Source organism: Podarcis muralis, chromosome 2, assembly GCF_964188315.1.
Source record: "Podarcis muralis chromosome 2, rPodMur119.hap1.1, whole genome shotgun sequence".
NCBI classification, from domain to species: domain Eukaryota; kingdom Metazoa; phylum Chordata; class Lepidosauria; order Squamata; family Lacertidae; genus Podarcis; species Podarcis muralis.
Window position 1 is genome coordinate 44,334,550 of NC_135656.1, and position 18,879 is coordinate 44,353,428.

At 46.3% G+C, this 18,879-nt stretch overlaps 2 protein-coding genes across 3 annotated transcripts; one reads left to right on the forward strand and one right to left on the reverse strand.

Annotated features, from left to right (window-relative positions):
• Positions 1-895: 895 nt before the first annotated feature.
• Positions 896-10,577, reverse strand: PRDX2 (peroxiredoxin 2). The gene is made up of 6 exons (XM_028717386.2): positions 10,431-10,577; positions 4,778-4,886; positions 4,106-4,259; positions 3,212-3,334; positions 2,099-2,229; positions 896-1,190 (listed from the first exon to the last, which is right to left on the reverse strand). Exons 2-6 carry the CDS (start codon positions 4,878-4,880, stop codon positions 1,105-1,107), a joined length of 597 nt encoding a protein of 198 aa, XP_028573219.1. The 5' UTR covers positions 4,881-4,886; positions 10,431-10,577; the 3' UTR covers positions 896-1,104.
• A 1,070-nt stretch (positions 10,578-11,647) lies between these two features.
• Positions 11,648-17,465, forward strand: RNASEH2A (ribonuclease H2 subunit A). 2 transcript variants are annotated; one of them, XM_028717385.2, is made up of 8 exons: positions 11,655-11,912; positions 12,893-12,964; positions 13,173-13,299; positions 14,229-14,316; positions 14,401-14,538; positions 14,840-14,927; positions 16,075-16,198; positions 17,072-17,465. In XM_028717385.2, the coding sequence occupies exons 1-8, from the start codon at positions 11,786-11,788 to the stop codon at positions 17,208-17,210; spliced, it is 903 nt and encodes a 300-aa protein (XP_028573218.1). In that variant the 5' UTR covers positions 11,655-11,785; the 3' UTR covers positions 17,211-17,465. The 2 variants fall into 2 exon arrangements, with proteins under 2 accessions (XP_028573216.1, XP_028573218.1); XM_028717383.2 differs by lacking the exon at positions 12,893-12,964 and having other exon boundaries at positions 11,648-11,912.
• Positions 17,466-18,879: the final 1,414 nt, after the last annotated feature.

Here is an 18,879-nt window from a genome sequence, read left to right on the forward strand (position 1 = left end):
GGTGCTTTAGTGCTAACTCTTCAGAAGCACAAAATAAGCAGTGTGAAGGAGTGGGGGGGGGGTTGTTTAGGCCTTGATATCACTACAATATAGGAAGGTAATGATCCTGATTATACTTGGTAATCAGTCCTTTTTCTTCTGCAGCAAGATTTTATCCATTCAACGTGTCATCAGAGTAAATCCATAAGTTTGAATCTGGGTAATGATTCAGGAACCAAGTGCTGATCCAGGCAGGACACTTCCTTGAAGCTACTTTGTTATGCCTTCTTAGGAAGGCCACTGCATTCCTTGCAAAAGGTCTCAGCTAGGAGATTCTGTTTCTAGCAATCTAAAGCCTACATAATTCCAGCTCACACCAGGCCTTTGATACTCCCTGCTTTTCATTCCAGCTACGAAAAGCCTACAGCAAGCTAATGCTTCTTGCTTTGAATGTCATCATCAGAACCTTAACCACTTCATGCAACAGCTGTATCAAATCTCAGCTTGCCTTCAGAAAAAGGTCCCAGCCAAGGACGTTTCAAAAGTGCTTTATCTCAGGCTCTTACGTACTCACTGACAGCATGGACATACTAGAAGTGCACGCTTGCTTTCCTGTTTTCTTGGACAAGCCATTTATAACACCATGTCTACATCTCTTAACTTCAAGGTGTCCATGGAATGTTACCTCTACAGGGACCGGGGGGTTCTTACTTTGCACATAAAACCAAAGGGTGGGCATAGTAATTATACCCCAATGCAAACCCATTTAGTAAAAGTATATCCTTCCAAAGGCAGGAAAGAACTCTTCTCTTTGCATCTGAGGAGCAAGTCCAGGATCACATTCTCCACTTTTGATTCTCCTTGTCATTTGCTCGTCCCGAATAACCTTCAGCAGCACCAGACATCACCACCAAGCTTATTTTAATCTCCACTTTTATTGAAGCATGAACATAAAGATGCCCTACTCAAAAAATTACATTCAAGCTACTTCTATGAACTACTACTCGTGGGAGAGGCTTTCGTAGCCCAGCTCTCCCCAGAGAGTTACTTCTAGAGATCTCAGCGGGAAAGATTCAGTATGAATAATCCCTTCACATTAGGCCAGATTTGTTCAGCAAGACACCTCTACTGCTGCTTGGCGAAGAAGGCCTTGCTGTCCTTCACTGTGGGCTTGATGGTGTCACCGCCAGGTTGCCAGCCAGCTGGGCACACTGTAGCAAAATGTACAGAAGTGTGGGGTTAGAATATGTCAAACGGCACTCAAAGCACACAGGTCCACATGGAGCAAGCTTAGGGCAACAAGGTACCCCCAGAAGCAGTAGAAGGAAGCTTTGGAGACATCACATATTAAAAAGTCAGAACTTACTCCATCAACAATCTAGATTGGAGCGGTGCCTTTTTTTCTGGGGATACTCAAGGGTATGCAGTACCATTTTCTTCCAAATGTTAAAAGTATGGCACTTACTGTAACAACAGTGAACACACACACCTTTTTTCTTTAAAAAATAACAAGCACTGGAGAGGGGCAAAATGCCACAGCCTTTCTCATCCCAGTATGCTCCTTTTGGGGTTTCATGGTCCATAACAGGAGACTAGTGTATTTGCATATGTTCAGGAGGACAGCTGTCACTGGCTAATAGCCACAATGGCTAGGCTGGAGGCAGTATATCTCCGCATACCACTTTCTGGGACTCACAAGTGAAGAGTGTACTTGCAGGCTTCCCATGGGCATTTGGTTGGCCACTGTGGGAACAGGATGCCAGACTAGATAGGCAAATGGACGGAACCAGCAGGGCTCTTACGCTATTAGGAGTATCATAAGGTTGTCTTGGGTCTACTTTGTACCACACCACACTTCTGTGATACTGAAGATGGGCAAGACAGGATATGGCATGAACTGTGCTATGGAAGGCTCTAAGAAATGTTGCTAGCAGTACATCATGCCAACTTCATATATGGTACCATTTGCTACAAAGGTGTTTGGGCAGCTGTTATGCACTGTCCACGGGCAGAGATAGGCCCTTACTTGCCCCTTGAAGAGGTATCAGCCACAATTTCTAAAGCAATACTGACCTCACCCTTCTGTGTTAGCTCTGTTATCCCAATCCCCACCCCTTACCTTCACCATGCTGGTCTGTGAACTGGAAAGCCTGTACCAGGCGAAGTGTCTCATCCACAGAACGCCCCACAGGTAAGTCATTCACTGTGATCTGACGCAGGATGCCTTTGTCATCAATTATGAACAGGCCTCTGGATAGTTGTGGGGAGCGGGGAGAAAGAAGGGCAATTAAGAGCATTTATTCTTATTATTTAAAAAAAAAAGAGGATTCAAGCTTGTATACATTCGTCTAAGATGCATTTAAAGCACATGCCTTCCCCCCAAAGAATCCTGGGAACTATAGTATAATGGTACAAGGAACTGTAGTTCGGTGAGGGGCAAGCTACAATTGCCTGGGTTCTTTGGAGAAGGCGCTTTAAAAGGTATGGTGTGTATGCAGCCTTAGAAGAGAGACAGGACAAGAGCAGACATGGGGAATTCTACCCGGTATTGGAACCTTCTGGAATCTATGTGGCACTTTTACTGCCTTTATCAGTAGTACCAGGGTCAAAGTTAAGAGTAGGGGAATTCCGAATCTATGCCTATGCAGAAACCTTACTGACAGATCAACTAAAAGAGGTTGGGGCAAAAGCAGAGACAGACTCAATTAAGTTCCAGCTACAGCTACTTATTCTCTGAAGTCCAAGTCCATACATCCAAGGACCAGAGTTCTAGGACCTAGCTAGTGTTAATAGCTTTTTTATATTCCAGCCAGGTTATTACCATTTGGATTACATACATGGACTTGATGGGTGGGACCAAGCTGATGAATAGAGGATTGAACAGTTCAGCAGCATCAAGGATGACTAACCTCTTCAACAGATCACAGGACTTAAGAGCAGGAGGGACTAATCTGTTGTTCTCCAGATGCTGCTGAATTTTGCAGCTTCCATCATTCCTGACCATTGGCCATGCTGGCTGCAGCTGGCAGCTCTGGTTCAAGAACACCTGGAGACTCCCAGGTTAGCTACCCCTGTGTTGCAGAACTGGAGAGAGGAGGTAAGTGGTACCTTAGTCAGCCATGTTGAGGCTTTGCTAGTGAACGCAAGAGGACTGGCATTTGCCAAGATGCCACCAGCCACAGCCCTTTGAACCGTCATCTAGAATTAAGGTTAGACCTCAAGATCTCCATACCTGTATGCAATGCCATCCTCCTCCTTGAGCACTCCATAGTCCTTGCAAATATTGTGGTTGATGTCTGCCACAAGTGGAATATTTGCAGATCCCAAGCCCCCTTCCTTTCTTGCTGTATTGATCCTGCAGGGAAATGGCCGTTAACATCTGCAATGTTCATTTAGAGCAGAGGTAGAGAACCTGTGAACCGATGCCCACCTCAACCCTAATCATTGGCTATGTTGGGCAAGGGCTGATGAGAGTTGGGAGTCCAACAACTGGAGGGCCTCATATCTCCCACCCTCCCATATTGAACATCTGCAAACTACTACTCTAGCCATTTACTATTTAGAAACGGTTGAACCAAATATATCACATGGAATAGATTGCCCCTAGCTTTTTGTTCCAAACTTGACATGGGGCTCCCAGACCAAAGCTGGGTCTAAAAACTGGGCAAGCATCTTCTTCCTCATCAGAAACCTAATTCTGAAGACCAATTCGATACAAGTCGGATTCGCTGACCCACAGAAGAGTGAAATGTTCTTTACACCCATTTAGGAGCTCAAATCAACTCTGAACACAACTGCAGTTAGTCTACTGAGGTGGCTGATAAAACTAACAGCAGCTAGGTTTGGCTAGATAAGGCTGGTGGGGAACTTCCACACCCTTCTGTCAGTTAACTTCTGCTTGGCTCCCTCCCAGTGTCAGATCCCTAGAACATTCTTAATGATGCGTCAATTCTAACCCTCTTCCTAAGCAACACACAAAATAGGGATGTGCTGTTATTCCTGTCACTCAGTTTCCTACAGCTAAGCCGGCCTTAAGAAACAACAACACAACCATAAGTCTTCACAGTACTTGCTTTCTAGCATGGACGGAGACCTTGTGCTAGCTCTTGAACACCAGGAGACTCACCAGGCCAAATGGGTGAACTGAGAGTCAACAGAGGCAGCAATAACCTCACAGTTGATCTTGCGGAACTCCTCAACTCGATCACTGAAAGCTATGATCTCTGTGGGACAGACGAAGGTGAAATCCAGGGGGTAGAAGAAGAGAACCACATATTTACCTGTGTAGAGAGAGGAGGAAAGCCCATCAGCAGCAGAATACTTTGAGCCAGAAACCTTGCCTGGCTACTATCTGAAGTTTAGGGAAGGAGACAACACCTGAAGGCACCAGCACAATGTACTCAAAACAAATGTCATGCCTTGACCACGATAACATTCATCCTTCCTTTGGGATATGGCAAACCCAAGGTCCATTATCTGCACCTGCTAACAAAATATAGTATTTGCACTACACACCATGATCCCCACAGCAATCTGATTCAGTGCCTGGGGACTGATTACCTCTTGATAAACAGACGGATAATGCAAGATCCTCTTTCTTGGCGCTTACGTGCTCCAATGCTAGCAGGAAAATAGTTCTTAAGTGATCCATACCCAGCCTCTCTTATCAAGGTGGGTCTGGGAAACTCTTTAATTAGGGTATTTATGTCCTGCATATTCATGAGCTCAAGGCACCTTACGACATTAAGACTGACTGAAGATGTTGTTTAAAACAACTAAAAGTGGTACTCTCTCTTACCTTTGTAGTCCGACAACTTTATCTCCTTAATGGCTCCATCCACCACTGCTGTGGCCTTGAAGTCTGGAACTGGCTTACCAATATGAGCTTTACCGGAAGCCATTTCTTTCTGAAATATCAAACAGTGTAAAGGCTTAGGTAGACAACCAAGTTGAGCCGCTTTCAACCAAGAGGTCTGCTACTGAGTACATATCCCAGGAGAGGCATTTTCTTACCTTCTGAAGGACTGTAAACAAGGCAGCTCTGTTTTGGCTTACAACTCTTCCCCAACGTCAAGCGCAACTTTTGTAGTGCCCAAACAATTAAGGTGCACTTCAGAGGAAACAATAAGCCTCTTCCAATTCTGCATAGTGCTGTACAGAGCCCCAGTCACATGAGTTGTAAAGGATTACAACTGTGGAGAGTGACTCAAGGCAATCCCTGAGGAATGCAAGATCAGGGAGTCTTGCACCCTCATTCCTTTGAGGAAGACTGCAGAGGGTTTGAGTCAGTGGCCTCTTGGTTCAGCAGGATATTTTATTAGCCTCATTCCATTTTAGCTAGGCGTGAGCAAGTGCTCCCAGACAACTTTCTGGCTAATTGAAATTTTACCACCTTCAATGCATTTCATTGAATTTCATAGTGCTCCATGTGCACTATTGCCTTGGAGCTCGACAAGCAGTTTCACTAATCCATTGCATAAAAACATGAGGTGGTAGTGCGCTGTGTACAGTACTTTTGAACACTTCTTATTGCTTGGCTCTAGCAGTTGTAGAAATATATGTCTTTTTAGGTGATTTGGAGGTCTGATGTGCCTCCTCCTATCCAACCAGGGGCGGCACATCCCATTGTGTTGCTTGAGGCTAAGTGGGAAGTGCTTCCCCACCCTGCTGCCGCCGTCAAAGCATCCCTAGGCTGCATGGTGGCAGCATGAAGCAGCAGCAGGTTCTGGCAAAAATCCTGCTGGAAATCAGCTCTGATTCTCTGCCAGTGGGGCACACACCAGGGGCTTCCACCACCCAAGATGGCTGCTTCACCTTGCCTCCTGTGTGGGGCCAGCCCTGTCTCCACCCCCATCCCCTAAGAGGCTCTCTTTATAAAGAATTTGCCCCATTACACCGCTTCATGTTAAACCTTGTCAATTTGGGTTTGGCTCCTTTTTGCATAAGCGAAGCCTCAATATTTCATAACTACTTCAAAGCTCCGGCTGCTTTTTGGCATCAAGAAAACTACCCTGGAATTTAGATGTAGCATGTATAGAATCAAACCTGAGTTCCTTTCAAGAAGATGCATGCATGAACACGAAGTTTAATACTAGGTTATGAAAGGCCAAATCTGGAAGCAAACGTAACAGATAATTGAAAACATAACCAGGAGATTAAGTCTCTGCCATTCATAACTACAATGGTGACAGATAAGGATAGGCACTAATCTATTAATTAAGTACAGTAGTACTTAATTAAGTAGTTTTCTCTGGCTCAGGTAGAAGCAAGCTGCCACCGCTGTGGAAAACTATCTAAAACCAACTCTAGCAGAGAAAGAAAGGGCAAAGGCTTCAGGAGCAGATAAATAGCTCATTCTTCCTAGCACTGTAAATTGGGTCAGCTCAATATATTCTTGGTGCTGTCTCTGCAACCAATAGAAGCTGAACATACTTATATCCCACTTGCCAGCCAAGACTGGCTCCCAAAGTAGTTTACAATTCAAATTCATCAGAAGACAAGTGCCCTTTTATTATGCTGAATGCATGGCAGAGAGGAGATGGGATGTTTGCATCTTACTATTCCAGCTTCATATTGTTCCTGCCAGAGCCTGCTTGGCTACTTACTCTTTCTGCACAATTTAATAAAGCCAACTGCTGAATCTTCAAAAAGGCCACAATTGGTATTCTGACTTCAGAAAGATAAACTTCACCCAACTCAACCAATACTCAGGGGATGATGGGAGACACTGGAAAGTCACAAGTTCCCTAGACCGGAGTTTATCATTGTGTCTGAACAGAGCCATTAAAGTAGTGTTCATCTACTGAAAGGCTCTTCAGATACTGAGGCATCTGCCAGGGCCTCCTCAAGCACAGAAAAGCTGGCGCCATCTGTTGATGGAGATACGGGGTGGAGGAGAGATGCATCTGCTACGTTAGCCCATGACTCTCACCCACCATGTTCCACTTGGTAGCCGATGGGCCCTATGGCAGCTCTAGCTGACAAATACTTCCCTTCCAGAAGTGTGTCCCAAACACAAACTGGGTGACATGATACCTTCCTGATAAGGAGCTGGTAGCTGTTGGGTGGGACACTTAGCAGTAAGCTCCATGTTCAGGAAGATAGCCCTATTACAATATGCTTTGGCAAACGTGAGCAGGCAATGGTTAACGACAGTGAATTAACTATGTGATGATGGTCTGCTGCCCCTGACATCACAAACACTGATTGCTAGTTTCTGGAGTGAAGCCAGCAGAATACAGTGCATTTTGAACTAGTGCATACATTTGCCATTGTTCTGGTGGTATGTGACAGAGGAGAATGGAACGGTCACTCATGGGTTACTGCAGTGAAGGCTTTGAGATGCACACTGCTTATAATGAACCAGAAGGGAGAAAAAAAGTCTGCTTGGAGAAGCCAAAATCAATGACTAGATACTTTCTTCCATCAACCCCAATACTGACAGCACCAACTTTAGTGATCCACCAAACCCTGAATAATAATAATAATAATAATAATAATAATAATAATAATAATAATTTTATTATTTATATGCCACCCATCTGACTGGGTTGTCCCTGTCACTCTGGGTGGCTCCCAACAAAATATTTAAAAACACAGTAAGGCATTAAACATTAAAAACTTCCCTATACAGGGCCCCCTTGAGATATCTTCTAAAAGTCAGATATTTATTTCCTTGACATCTGATGGAAGGGCATTCCACAGGGTGGGAGCCACTACTGAGAAGGCCCTCTGCCTTCCCAGGCAAGTCTGTTTTGTTTTGAATAGTTTTTATTAACTTTTCCAGTTATATGTCTCAAAATAAGTATTTTACACAGTACCATATATCCAATGACTTCCCTCCTCCTCCTCCTTCCATGGTTCATTTTACTTGTCTATCATTCCTGCCTATTTTACTGTAACCATCTTAGTCATTCTCCAATTTACATCATTCCAATATTAATCACACTGCTGAATTTATCTTAATGCTGCAGGTGTATTCAGCTGTACAGTTATTTTCCAGATACAGTGGTACCTCGGTTTACGAACTTAATCCGTTCCGGAGGTCTGTTCTTAAACCAAGGCACGCTTTCCCTAACGAGGCCTCCCGCCACTGGTGCCCTTCCACCATTTGGCTTCCGTTCTTAGACCGAGGTAAAGTTCGCAAACTACTTCCAGTTTTGCGGAGTTCGTAAATGGAATAGTTCTTAAACAGGGCTGTTCTTAAACTGAGATACCACTGTACTCAGCAAATATTTTCTACTCCTCTTTAAATAGATGCTCTACTTGCTCTCTTATTCTATATGTTAAACCCGCTAGTTCTGCAAATTCTATCATCTTAAGTTGCCAGTCCTCCTTACTTGGGACCTCCCTCACTTTCCATCTTTGAGCTAACAAAACTCAAGCATCCATTGTTGCATACATAAATCATTTTTTCTGACACCTGGGAACTTCAGTCTGAACTATTCCTGACAGAAAGGCCTCTGGTCTTTTTGGGAATGTTGTTTTAAACAATCTTTTCAACTTAATATAAATCATTTCCCAATATTCTTTAACTTTTTTACATGTCCACCACATATGAAAAAAAGTTAACTACCCAGGCAAGTTTGATCCCTAGAAATGTGACCTCTACTACAGTCTTGTCTTACTCCAGCTCCAGAGGTCCAGCATGTGGTGGCGGCAGAAAGACAAAACAAGAGTTTTTGCAGAAGCTAAAAGGCTTTATCAGAGTTTCCTGGGCCAATCATGAGATGTTACAGTATGGGTACCCAGCCTTGAATTTGGTGATTAGTGTCTTTAGCTTAGAATGAGTGGCGTTGTGTACAAGGACAATGCCAAGCCATTGTTTGCTTAATAAGGATCTGTTGCTACTGGTGCAAGCAGTTGGGATAGTTTTCTACGCCAGGCTGACTTCCAAAGTAACTTGGGGTGATGGAATGTCCAAAAGACATGTGACAGGAGAAGGTTACAGTTCAAGCAAAAACTGAAGAAAGCGGCTAAAAGTTATGTGGGACTTATATTACCATATATTTGATTCTTTAATTCTTAAACAAAAAACTGACAGTTGGGGGAGGTATTTTTCCACCCCAAGCTAAATACAGGTGCCTGTTTGATGATAAAATATCCCAGCATAAAACCATATGCCGCATGTCAAAAGCGCACTTTGATTTGCTTCTCTGGGTCAGTCTTTGCTTGAAAAACTGTGTGTGACTTCTTTACCTCATATATTAACGTTAGCTAGGACAACAGAACCACCACCACAATGGCAAAATGGTAGCATTCATTACACTTTAGGTAAGGCATGCTCCAACAATCTATTATTTCATAATCATGCTTAAAACCTTTTTATTTACCCAAACCTTTACAAAACCTTTTTTAAAAACTGCCTGTTGCTTATCTTCCAGTGTTTAAACTGCATTTTTCATATATATTTGACAATGTTGACAGTTTATCGTTTTTAGGAACCAAATAAAAAGCCCAATACATTTTAGGAGGGACTTTATTAACCTGGACATTTTTTGGTTTACAGAATGAAAGCTTAAAATGGTAACCGACTGAAAAAGGCACAGGTAAGAACATCCCAGAAGCACTACGTTGTAGGTTTACTTCTGTGTAAGTTCTGCAAACAATACATCTTCCCCCTGCTACTTGAAACAAAAGCGCACAGATCTTACTCAATTTGTCTAGTTCCCCCCTCTAGTAAGAATTAGAGCTTAAACTTATTGCACTGTCGTCACCTCTTCTATCCATACTAAAGGCCTGTTTAAAAAGCAGTTTCCATGACCCAATTTTTAAGGCAAGAGCACTTAGTCACTGGCTCCATTTCACGAATTTTCACTCGAGTAGACCCCGAGCAAGGCTAGGAGCGCTATGCAAGCTGAGAAGAGACTGGAAACCCTCACCGCTTTCCAGGGTTGGGGGCGGGGGAAGCAGGAGGAGGAGAGTTAGAGGAAGCCAAGATCGACCCCTGGAGTTGAATTCCAGTGACAATGCAAGGCAGCCCGCACTGCTTCCAGCCCCCTCCCTGTACCGCGCAGAACACAAAGGAGATCCCTATGACTCGCTTGCCGAGGACACAATGGGCAGCATTCACACCGCCTCCTCTCCGCTTTGGGGGGAAAAGGACCAGAGGAGAACCGGGGAGCAGCGCAGCTTCCATCCCCCTTTATTCCAATGCAGGTGCCCCCTCCCCAAAATCACGCCTTTGGAAGACACGAGGAGATGCACGGATTGCAAGCCTCGAAACCTTTCAGAAGCCCTTCGCCTCCACATATAGACCCCAGAAAATGACGACCCTTCGAACCTGCTAGGCTGGAGGGGAGAGAAAGCGCTGCAGGCCCCCACCCCATAGCAGGCCTCGCCAGGCTCAAATTGCAAACCCCGAGCAACGCGCCCGCATTTGCCTCCATGCACAAGCGCCGCAAAAGCTCCAGAAATGCCCTCGAGGCGCCCACCCCTCGCTCCCTCCGTACCTCCTGGTCCGCGCGCTGCCGTCCCAAAGCTAAGCCGAGCGCTTCTCGAAGCGAGGAGGAGGCGTGACACCAGCAGAAGAAGCCGCAGCGGCTGCCGGGTTTTATGTGCAGCGTGCTGGGAGAGGGCGGGGCAAAGGTGCAGGAGGGGGCGGTGTAATCCGGATTCGACTCACAATGGGAACATGTGCGCGCGCGGGGTCCCCCCCACCCGGCTACCCCCTCCCCCCTTTTTCTCCCTTTGGACTCAGAAAAAGGGAATTGAATTGGGAACCAGAGACATTCCGCTCCAAAATGCGATTCTGATTGTAATGCGGCGAACAACTCCACCAAAGGACGCTTGCTGGCTTTCTTTCTTTCTCTGCTCCTGTGTTGTTGTTTTTAAACAACTGCACGGCAGGCAAACGTTCAACAGGTCAATCTTTTTATCACCCCTTGCTGGATGTTTGTCCGTCACGTCCCGACTCCTGCCAAAGACAAAAGATGGCAGGCCCACTCGCGGTCTTCATTCACAGTTGCTGCGTACACACGCTCCCGTTTATCAGCTGCAAGACACAGGTAGGCATCCAGCTGGTGAATCGCCTGCTCGATGCCTGCCTTTTGCACACATGTTAAATGCGCAGGAGCTTTGCTGGGGGGGGGGGGAGGGCAGTGTTATATGCAATCCACCTGAAGTCCACCCATTATAGCTTTACGCTGTTAGTGTGTGAAATATGCTCATAGAGCGGACATAGATGAGCGGCCGAACAAATGCTTTCTAGTGCTGTATGAAGAAGATCCCAAGTTGTATAAGGAGCTCAGGGCCAAAACAAAAAAAATTCCTTCCAGTAGCACCTTAAAGACCAACTAAGTTAGTTCTTGGTATGAGCTTTCGTGTGCATGCACACGAAAGCTCATACCAAGAACTAACTTAGTTGGTCTTTAAGGTGCTACTGGAAGGAATTTTTTTTGTTTTGACTATGGCAGACCAACACGGCTACCCATCTGTAAAAGGAGCTCAGGGAACACTGTAGCATCAGCTGGGTACTAGCTAGCCAGAGCATGGTAATTCCTGGCTCTGTTTAGCAGTCCCATACATTCACCAGACGTGATCCAACAGGGACAGATGTTGTGCCTAAAGTGCAATGAAGCCCTTTCGAAACAGAGGACAGAAACCAGGAGTCTTCACTATTCCTCCCCGCTACTTTTACTGTCCTGATTTACAACCAGATGGGACCCCCCACGATGCTGTTAGAGAAGTTGGTGCGCAAGTCCGATCTGTTCTGCGAACTACAATACCCAGCAAGCCGCGCACTCTCTGGGATTTCCCTTCCCTTTCGTTTCCTGCACCGAGTTTTTACGGCGCTTGCGGCGCGAAAATGGACCTGAGCGCTTTCGAACGGGACAACGCCGTGAATTGTTTGCTGGACTCCGCGGTGCCCGCCGCTTGCCGGAGCGAACCCTGCAGCCTGGGCATCGATGAAGCAGGCCGGGGTCCGGTGCTGGGTACGTGCCTGAGGGTGATACCGGCGGGAGCGAGGAATCCCTGGGGTGCTTTTTGCCCCAGCGCGGAATCGAGTTCGAAAAGCAGTGCTTTTTTCTTTAAAAAAAAAATGTTTAGGGGTACTCTCATTTTCTTACTCATATTGAAATACTGTCCCATAATGAGGTCAAACTCAGATTCACAAAATATTTAGGGGTATGCATACCCCTGCGTCCCCCCAGAAAAAAGCACTGCCTGAAAGCATCAGAAGGGGAGGGCCGAATCACGGGCTGATCCTTAATACTCGCGTGCCTTGGGGTGATACGTGGACCTGCCAGGTGGCCTAGACGCTAGAGGATTCCTATTGCTATCTGCCAACCTACTTTAATAACGCCAGGAGGGGTGATTATGAGGATAAATTGTGAAGATATAGAACATATTTGTAGTAGTAGTATTTCATTTGTATGCCACCTTTCCTCCAAGGAGCTCAAAGTGGCGTACATGACCCTCTTCCCAATTTATCCTCACAGTAACCCTGTGAGGTAGGATAGGCTAAAAGATGTTGATTGAGTGGGCATTTCAACCTTGGTTCTTCCAAGCCCTAGTCGGACGCTACACCACAATGACTCTCTTGTAGAATTGACAATTAATCCAGTCCTGATTTGCAAATAACGTCGTTCTAGTTCTGTGCCAATAAGTTTGTTCAGTCCCATGACTGCTTTTTACTTCCCCTACCTCACCCCTGCTGCTGAGCAGAACTTCCCCACCCTTAAAATAGAATAATGTCCTGTGATGGTGGCTGGAGAGGAGTCTTTTGTGGAGGATTCCTGATTGCAGGTCTAGTTGTGTCCTGGGGCTGTAATTATAACTATACTTAGTGTTGCTAGTTCAGAGCGTTTCTCACATGACAATGTTGTTATAAAAACACCTGCAGTTTTGCATCCATAGATGGAGCTCTGAGTCTTGAAAGAGTAGCTTGCATTGGCTTCCGCTTTCTTCCCAGGTCCCATGGTTTATGGAATCTGTTACTGTCCTGTGGATCGGCAGGGAGACCTAGAGGCACTGAAGGTGGCAGGTAAAAAGAAAAGAAAGGCGTGCCTGGCTGGGACTGCGATGTAATGCTGGTGGGGCAGGAAATGGGATCTGGACTAAAAGGGGCAATGCTGTGCCTCTTGGAGCGTTTCCCCTAACAGCTGTCAAAGCACTGCCCAGCTTGTATTCATCCTAGGTCAGGTCTTTTTTGAGTTTGTGTCCTCCCCTCCCTGCTTGCTTTCCCGTCACAGATTCCAAGACTCTGACAGAGGCCCAGCGGGAACAGCTCTTTGAGAAACTGGGTGCTGCGAAGGATTTTGTTGGGTGGGTCCTGCACATTCTCTCACCCAATTACATCTCCACCAGTATGCAGAGACGGTAAGCAGATTGGGGGCAATATTAGATGAAGAAGCCGCTGCAGCAGGGTTAGGGAACCTCTCCCCCCCCCCCCCCCCGAGATGTTGCTGGGCTCCAGCTCCCATCAGTCCCAGCCACAGTGGTCGGGGTGGTGGGAGTTGTAGTTTAGCCATGCCTGGAAGGCCGCAGGTTCTCCACCCCTGTGCTAGAACCACAACTTTGAATGGGTGGTGGGTTTTCTCCCAAGATCTCTTCTCTGCCTGGAATCGTTGTGTTTTGTTTATTCGTGTACTTGTTATAAAGATTAATACCCTGCCTTTCTAATGCATACGTGTTTCCAAAGGCGGCTAACTATAATTAAAGCCACAATAGCCAAACACAACTGCGGTGATAAAATTGTAACAGAGACTGACATGGCAGAAAAAACACAGTTTTCAATAAAATCCCTTCGACCTGGCAAATGAAAAAGTGCCGCTGACATTGGATGTGTTGTGTAGTGGCTGCAGGCTAAAGAGGACAGAGGAAGGGGATTGGAAACACGAGGCCTCTCACCTTGGAGTTTATCAGAAAAGTTGGACAGACCTCTTTCAGAGAAGGGAGGCCGTGTCTCTCCCCCTGAGCTGCTTTCGTCCTTCATGCCAGCTCATCCTTGAGAACCATGCTTACTGCTGTGATGTTGTTTGCTGTGTTAACTGGCTGTGGCACAAACAGCCCACTGCACTCTTAACACTATGTGAGATTTGACCTCCTATTTGCTGTGTGGACAGGGCAGCTGTTCTATTGATAATGTACTGGCGGAGACATCTTTCTGTTCTGGCTGGTAGAGACATAAGCTGGTCCAGGGTGCAGTCTCCACAACAACTTTCCCAACCAGCCCTTTTCTGACATTTGGGCCTCAGAGCCAAGGTTTTTATTTGCGAGCGAACAACATAGCTTCCTTTCCCTTGCAGAGCTAAGTACAACCTGAATGCGCTTTCGCATGATACGGCCATTGGATTAATCCAGAGGGCGTTGGACTCCGGAGTGCAGGTTGCAAAGGTGAGTCAGCTCAGCATCCCACACCTGTAGGAAGTGGCAAGAAATCCCACCTCTTCAGTGCTTTGTGGTTCCTTCCTCCTTCAGGTCTTTGTGGATACTGTGGGACCAGCAGAAAAGTACCAGGAAAAACTCAAGCAGCACTTCCCAGACCTGGAGGTTACAGTGAAACCAAAAGCAGACTCCCTCTTCCCTGTTGTCAGTGCAGCCAGCATCTGTGCCAAGGTGAATGTGAGACATAGGATCTCTTTGTTTCCTGGCTCACTGTGCTCTCTGGTATCTGGAGAGATGTACGATTAAACTGTGAAGCTCTAACCGCTTCCACCGTGAAACAGCTAAATAAGCTTTCATGTGCTGGAGCAGAATACTGGGTGCTGGGGCCAAACAATGGGGGGTGACTATTGCCATCATTCATTAGGGCAGGGGCTGGCTACTATTAGAGACCACTAGGCTAGATGGATCAGGACATAGATGGGAATGATGCAGGAAGGGAATTCCAATGTTAGTTATCTCTCATTTTCCGTAGGTGGCGAGGGACCGGGTAGTAAAGAACTGGAGGTTCTTGGAGGATCTGGAAGATGCGGACTTGGATTATGGCTCTGGCTATCCTAATGGTAATCTCAGTATTTCTCCTCAGCTTGGGCACAGAACCAGCCACATGAATTTGCCACCACAAGATGTGGTGGCCTCTAGCTTAGGTGGATTTAAAAGAAGATGAACACATGGATGAGAGGGTAGTCAAAATCAGAGGGACCTGCAACAAAATGTCAAGGGTGCCAGCCTGCCAGGCCCTTTGGCAGGATACTCTCATTCGCCCTCTTTCCTTTTTCCTGGTTTTCTGTCCCCCTCCTCCCACAACAGTTGGCATTTTGTGTCCATTGATCATTTTCAGTTCTCACGGATCTGTTTCTGGTTCCCCTCACCCCCAGTTAGGTTTCTCCCCCCCCCCCCCAGTTATTGTTTGTACTTGGGGGTGCCCCCAAGCCACTGTCTTCCATTCTTTCCTGCACATGGATGGTGCTGTTTTTCTGAATAAGGTGTCACACCTTGATAACGTCTTAACTATTAGCATATAGGATGGAAATAGGCAAACTCCAGGTCGTAAGGCAATATGTCAGCTGCTGAGGATAACACTGGAAGAGGGCTGTCGCCTTAATGTGGGAAACAAAAGGGTAGGCAGGATGGACCTTGGGCTGCTGCGTTTCTGTGGAGGCACACAAAGAGTGCAGTGCTTCATTCAGATGAATAAGCCAAGTCATTACTTTCGCAGTGACTAAGACCCACATTTATTATTTGTGAATGTTCTTCCCCACTCTCATCTTTGAATTACACATTGAGTTTACTTGGCAACAATGCGGGCTTTTCCCGGCCCTCACTAGATGCCATTAGCTGTCCTAGATCCTCTACAGTATAGTATAGAGTCTATACCTCCCATCTCCCCTCTCTTAGGGTGAGTAGGACCTTCTTGGCTCTTGTGCTTGGGTTGACCTCTAGGACAGAATGCCATGTCCTTGCATTAAGTTGAAATGTGTGTGTGTATGTGTAAAATGACCTCTAAGATATTACGCACTGAGAAAGCAGCAGAGTTGGTGGAGACAATACCGTACTTAGGAGGTTTGCAAACCCCTATTGTGTCATGTTTCCCATCCACTGTTCTCCAGGCTATGGCTCAGTCTTAGAAGTAGGGATAATACTGAGCACTAATATGCCAGGATACTTGGCCACCCATCCTCTAATATCTCTACTCCTTCCCCGGCCCAGATCCTAAGACTAAAGAGTGGCTCACCCAAAATCTGGACCCTGTCTTTGGCTACCCACAGTTTGTACGGTTCAGCTGGAGTACAGCTCAGGTCATCTTGGAGAGCAAAGCTGTGCCCGTTTGCTGGTAAGTGGGGACGGAAGAACTGTTGGATGGATATTGGACTGGTAGATGTACCTTCAGAAGGGAGATTGAGGAAACTGGAGCATAGGAGGAAACACCTGCTGCCTCAGATAAGGGCATGTGAGAGATTCCTTCAGATGGTTTTGCACATACGATGTAGCATGATGACTTCCCTACACAAATATTATATAGGAAGATAGTGGATTGGCAGTCCAGGATGCTTTTTAAATAGTGGCACTGGGGAGGGCAATCGTTGGAGTTGAATGGACCTGCTGAGTGTTTGTGGGACTCTTTCCCTTAAATTCATTTATAAGCTGTGAGCAAGGAGGGTCCCCCCTTTTGTGGCTGGCTTGCTCTGCTAACTCCCCTGTGCCTTGCTCTGTGCTTATGTGGGCCATGCAGAGTACTGCACAGAGTTGCTGAATTGCTGATGCCCAAAGATGCTTGTGACTGCCTTCCCTGATATCCACAGCTTTCTGGAACCCAGCTCAATCCAGGGAGCAGCTCCTCCGCTTGAGTCCAGGGAGTTGGCTGAATCTCCGCTGCCTCCCATCTCAGGCTGACCTTGGCAGTCATGCCAAATGCCGCAGGAGGAGCTTGAGAGGCAGCCAGTTAACTTTCCCCTGGATAGATGGGGCAGGAATCCGGTACTGTCTCTTTTGAGGGAAGAAGGGCTGCCTGCCAGGGCACCTGTTTTCTATCTCGGCTCTTGGAAGACAGCGAAGGTCAGTGGTTGTAGCAGGTAGAAGTCTGAATCCAAGATAAGTGGGCGCAACTCTCAAGGAGAAGTAGAAGTCGAGTATAGCTTGCCAGCGGAGGAACAATCCTGTACCCAGATCCCTCATTTCCCCCTGTCTTTTACCTTCCTCTCTACAGGGATGACACGGAAGACGACGCAGCCCAGAAAAACGCTCAGTCCTTGCTAAGCTACTTTGCCAGGAAGGAAACTTCCAGCAAGCGCCCTCCCCACCGTTTCTTTCATGAACGAAAGCTTAAGACCGTGACCAGCCTGTAGGGGGGCAGCAGATTATTCCCTTCCTGGTGGGATTACCTTGCTTTGTCTACACAAGAAACTTTTCTAATTTTGTCAAGCTTGTTTTTTAGTCGGAGGTTGTAAATCCTTTTGAGTCCCAGCTGCAAAGGGAACATTGGAGCAGAAGCAGGTGCAGGATCTGTCAAGGGAAAGGGTCTGATCCAGTTCCTCTCTTTCTGGAAGCATTTGTATATTCCTCCCCCCCCCTAATAAATTTAAAACAACAACAACCAACAATTCTGTGGTGTGTGAAGTGACCGATGGGGCATCATAAAAGCAGGCCAAAAAGGGATAGTGTCTGCAAGTGAAAGGTTACATTTTTTTAGTGAGTTGGCAGCTTGAGTAATGAATGGGGCTGCACAGAGCCAGGCAAAATCTCCCCCACACCAACCTGAGCTCCTGGCTGAGCCAGAGAACTTCTTATCTACTCCAGTGTGGCAATCCTAGTCAATTTCAGTAGCTGGAGAAATCAAGCCAGGCAGGGAAGCAGTTCTGTGCTGTTGCCATGGAATGGGCTCTAGTCCTGTCCACATGTATATCTGCACATTTCAGACTGGTCTGGAGCTTTCATTAAGGTGCTGTCAAGTAATGCGTCCACACATCAGGATTTTCTATTGTTTCCATTCACTTCAGTCCATTCTGCACAGTGCCCTCAGTGTTCCACCTTTAGCTGCAAGTGTTTCTCATGTGTCGGGAAGAAATGGGGGTAGGAGAATTTCTTCACCTTTAGGGCAGGACTAGGTGGTTAAATAGCAATCTGGTGCACAAATATAGTGGCTGAGAGAGTGAGGGTCCTGGAAAATCCCTGACTGAAATCTCTCTTCAGTCATTAACTTTTCAGTTGGCCTCTCAGCCAGTCCTTTATCTATACTGTGGGAACTATATTTACGGTACCTACTTTCTTCATTGATGCAAAGATTACTGAGAGAATACATGTGAGACATTTGGAATAACCAAAAGGATAATAATAAATGTAAAACTTTGCAGTTGCTGTTGCTTGACAGAGGGATGAAGCAGCCACTGTGGAGGAGAGTCATTTCTTTTAGCAAATCCTTTTAACAAAGTTAGCTCTCTCTCTCTCTCAGCTGTGCCCCTCCTCTGGCTCTCATGCCCCTTCTCATTTGCTCATGCTGCTTTATAGTCCGCTCCAACTCCATCCACCTCTCTCCCATCTTCCTGCCTAGCTTGCTCTCTTAAGAAGAGCCTCTCCCCTCTTATCAAGCCAATTTCCTTTTCCTTCAAGATCTTCCTCAAGAAATGCTTCTTTACCAATCCCTCTCCTGAACCAGCTCAGCATTACCTTACCTGCTTTTCCACTATCCCATCCTCATCTAAGAGACTCCCCACCACACCTGTGCTTTCCCCTGCCTGTCCTTTGGGCCAGGTCACTTTTGCTTCAGCACTGTTTAACAGTGTTAGATGGTTGTTTGGTAAGCAGCACTCAATAAGGCTAATGTGTACTTTTATAATAAAATCCTGAACCAAGGAAGGGTTCAAATGGAACAGTGCCTAAAGAGGTCTCTTGTTTTAGAGAAAGCAAGCTAGCGGTCCTCACTGATCACAAGTATTGTCTTGCGATTTGGCAACTAACACCCATAATACCATGTACATAATACTCTAAACACAAACCAAACAAGTAAATCGGGCAGCT

Excerpts from the sequence above, each read along its gene's own strand:
- PRDX2 (XM_028717386.2), bottom strand. The coding sequence starts at position 4,880 with ATGGCTTCCGGTAAAGCTCATATTGGTAAGCCAGTTCCAGACTTCAAG. Across the intron at positions 4,260-4,777 it reads AAAGTTGTCGGACTACAAAG|GTAAATATGTGGTTCTCTTC; the intron begins GTAAGAGAGAGT and ends CTCTCTACACAG. Across the intron at positions 2,230-3,211 it reads GAGGATGGCATTGCATACAG|AGGCCTGTTCATAATTGATG; the intron begins GTATGGAGATCT and ends ACAACTATCCAG.
- RNASEH2A (XM_028717385.2), top strand. The coding sequence starts at position 11,786 with ATGGACCTGAGCGCTTTCGAACGGGACAACGCCGTGAATTGTTTGCTG. Across the intron at positions 12,965-13,172 it reads AGAGGCACTGAAGGTGGCAG|ATTCCAAGACTCTGACAGAG; the intron begins GTAAAAAGAAAA and ends TTCCCGTCACAG. Across the intron at positions 14,539-14,839 it reads CAGCCAGCATCTGTGCCAAG|GTGGCGAGGGACCGGGTAGT; the intron begins GTGAATGTGAGA and ends CATTTTCCGTAG.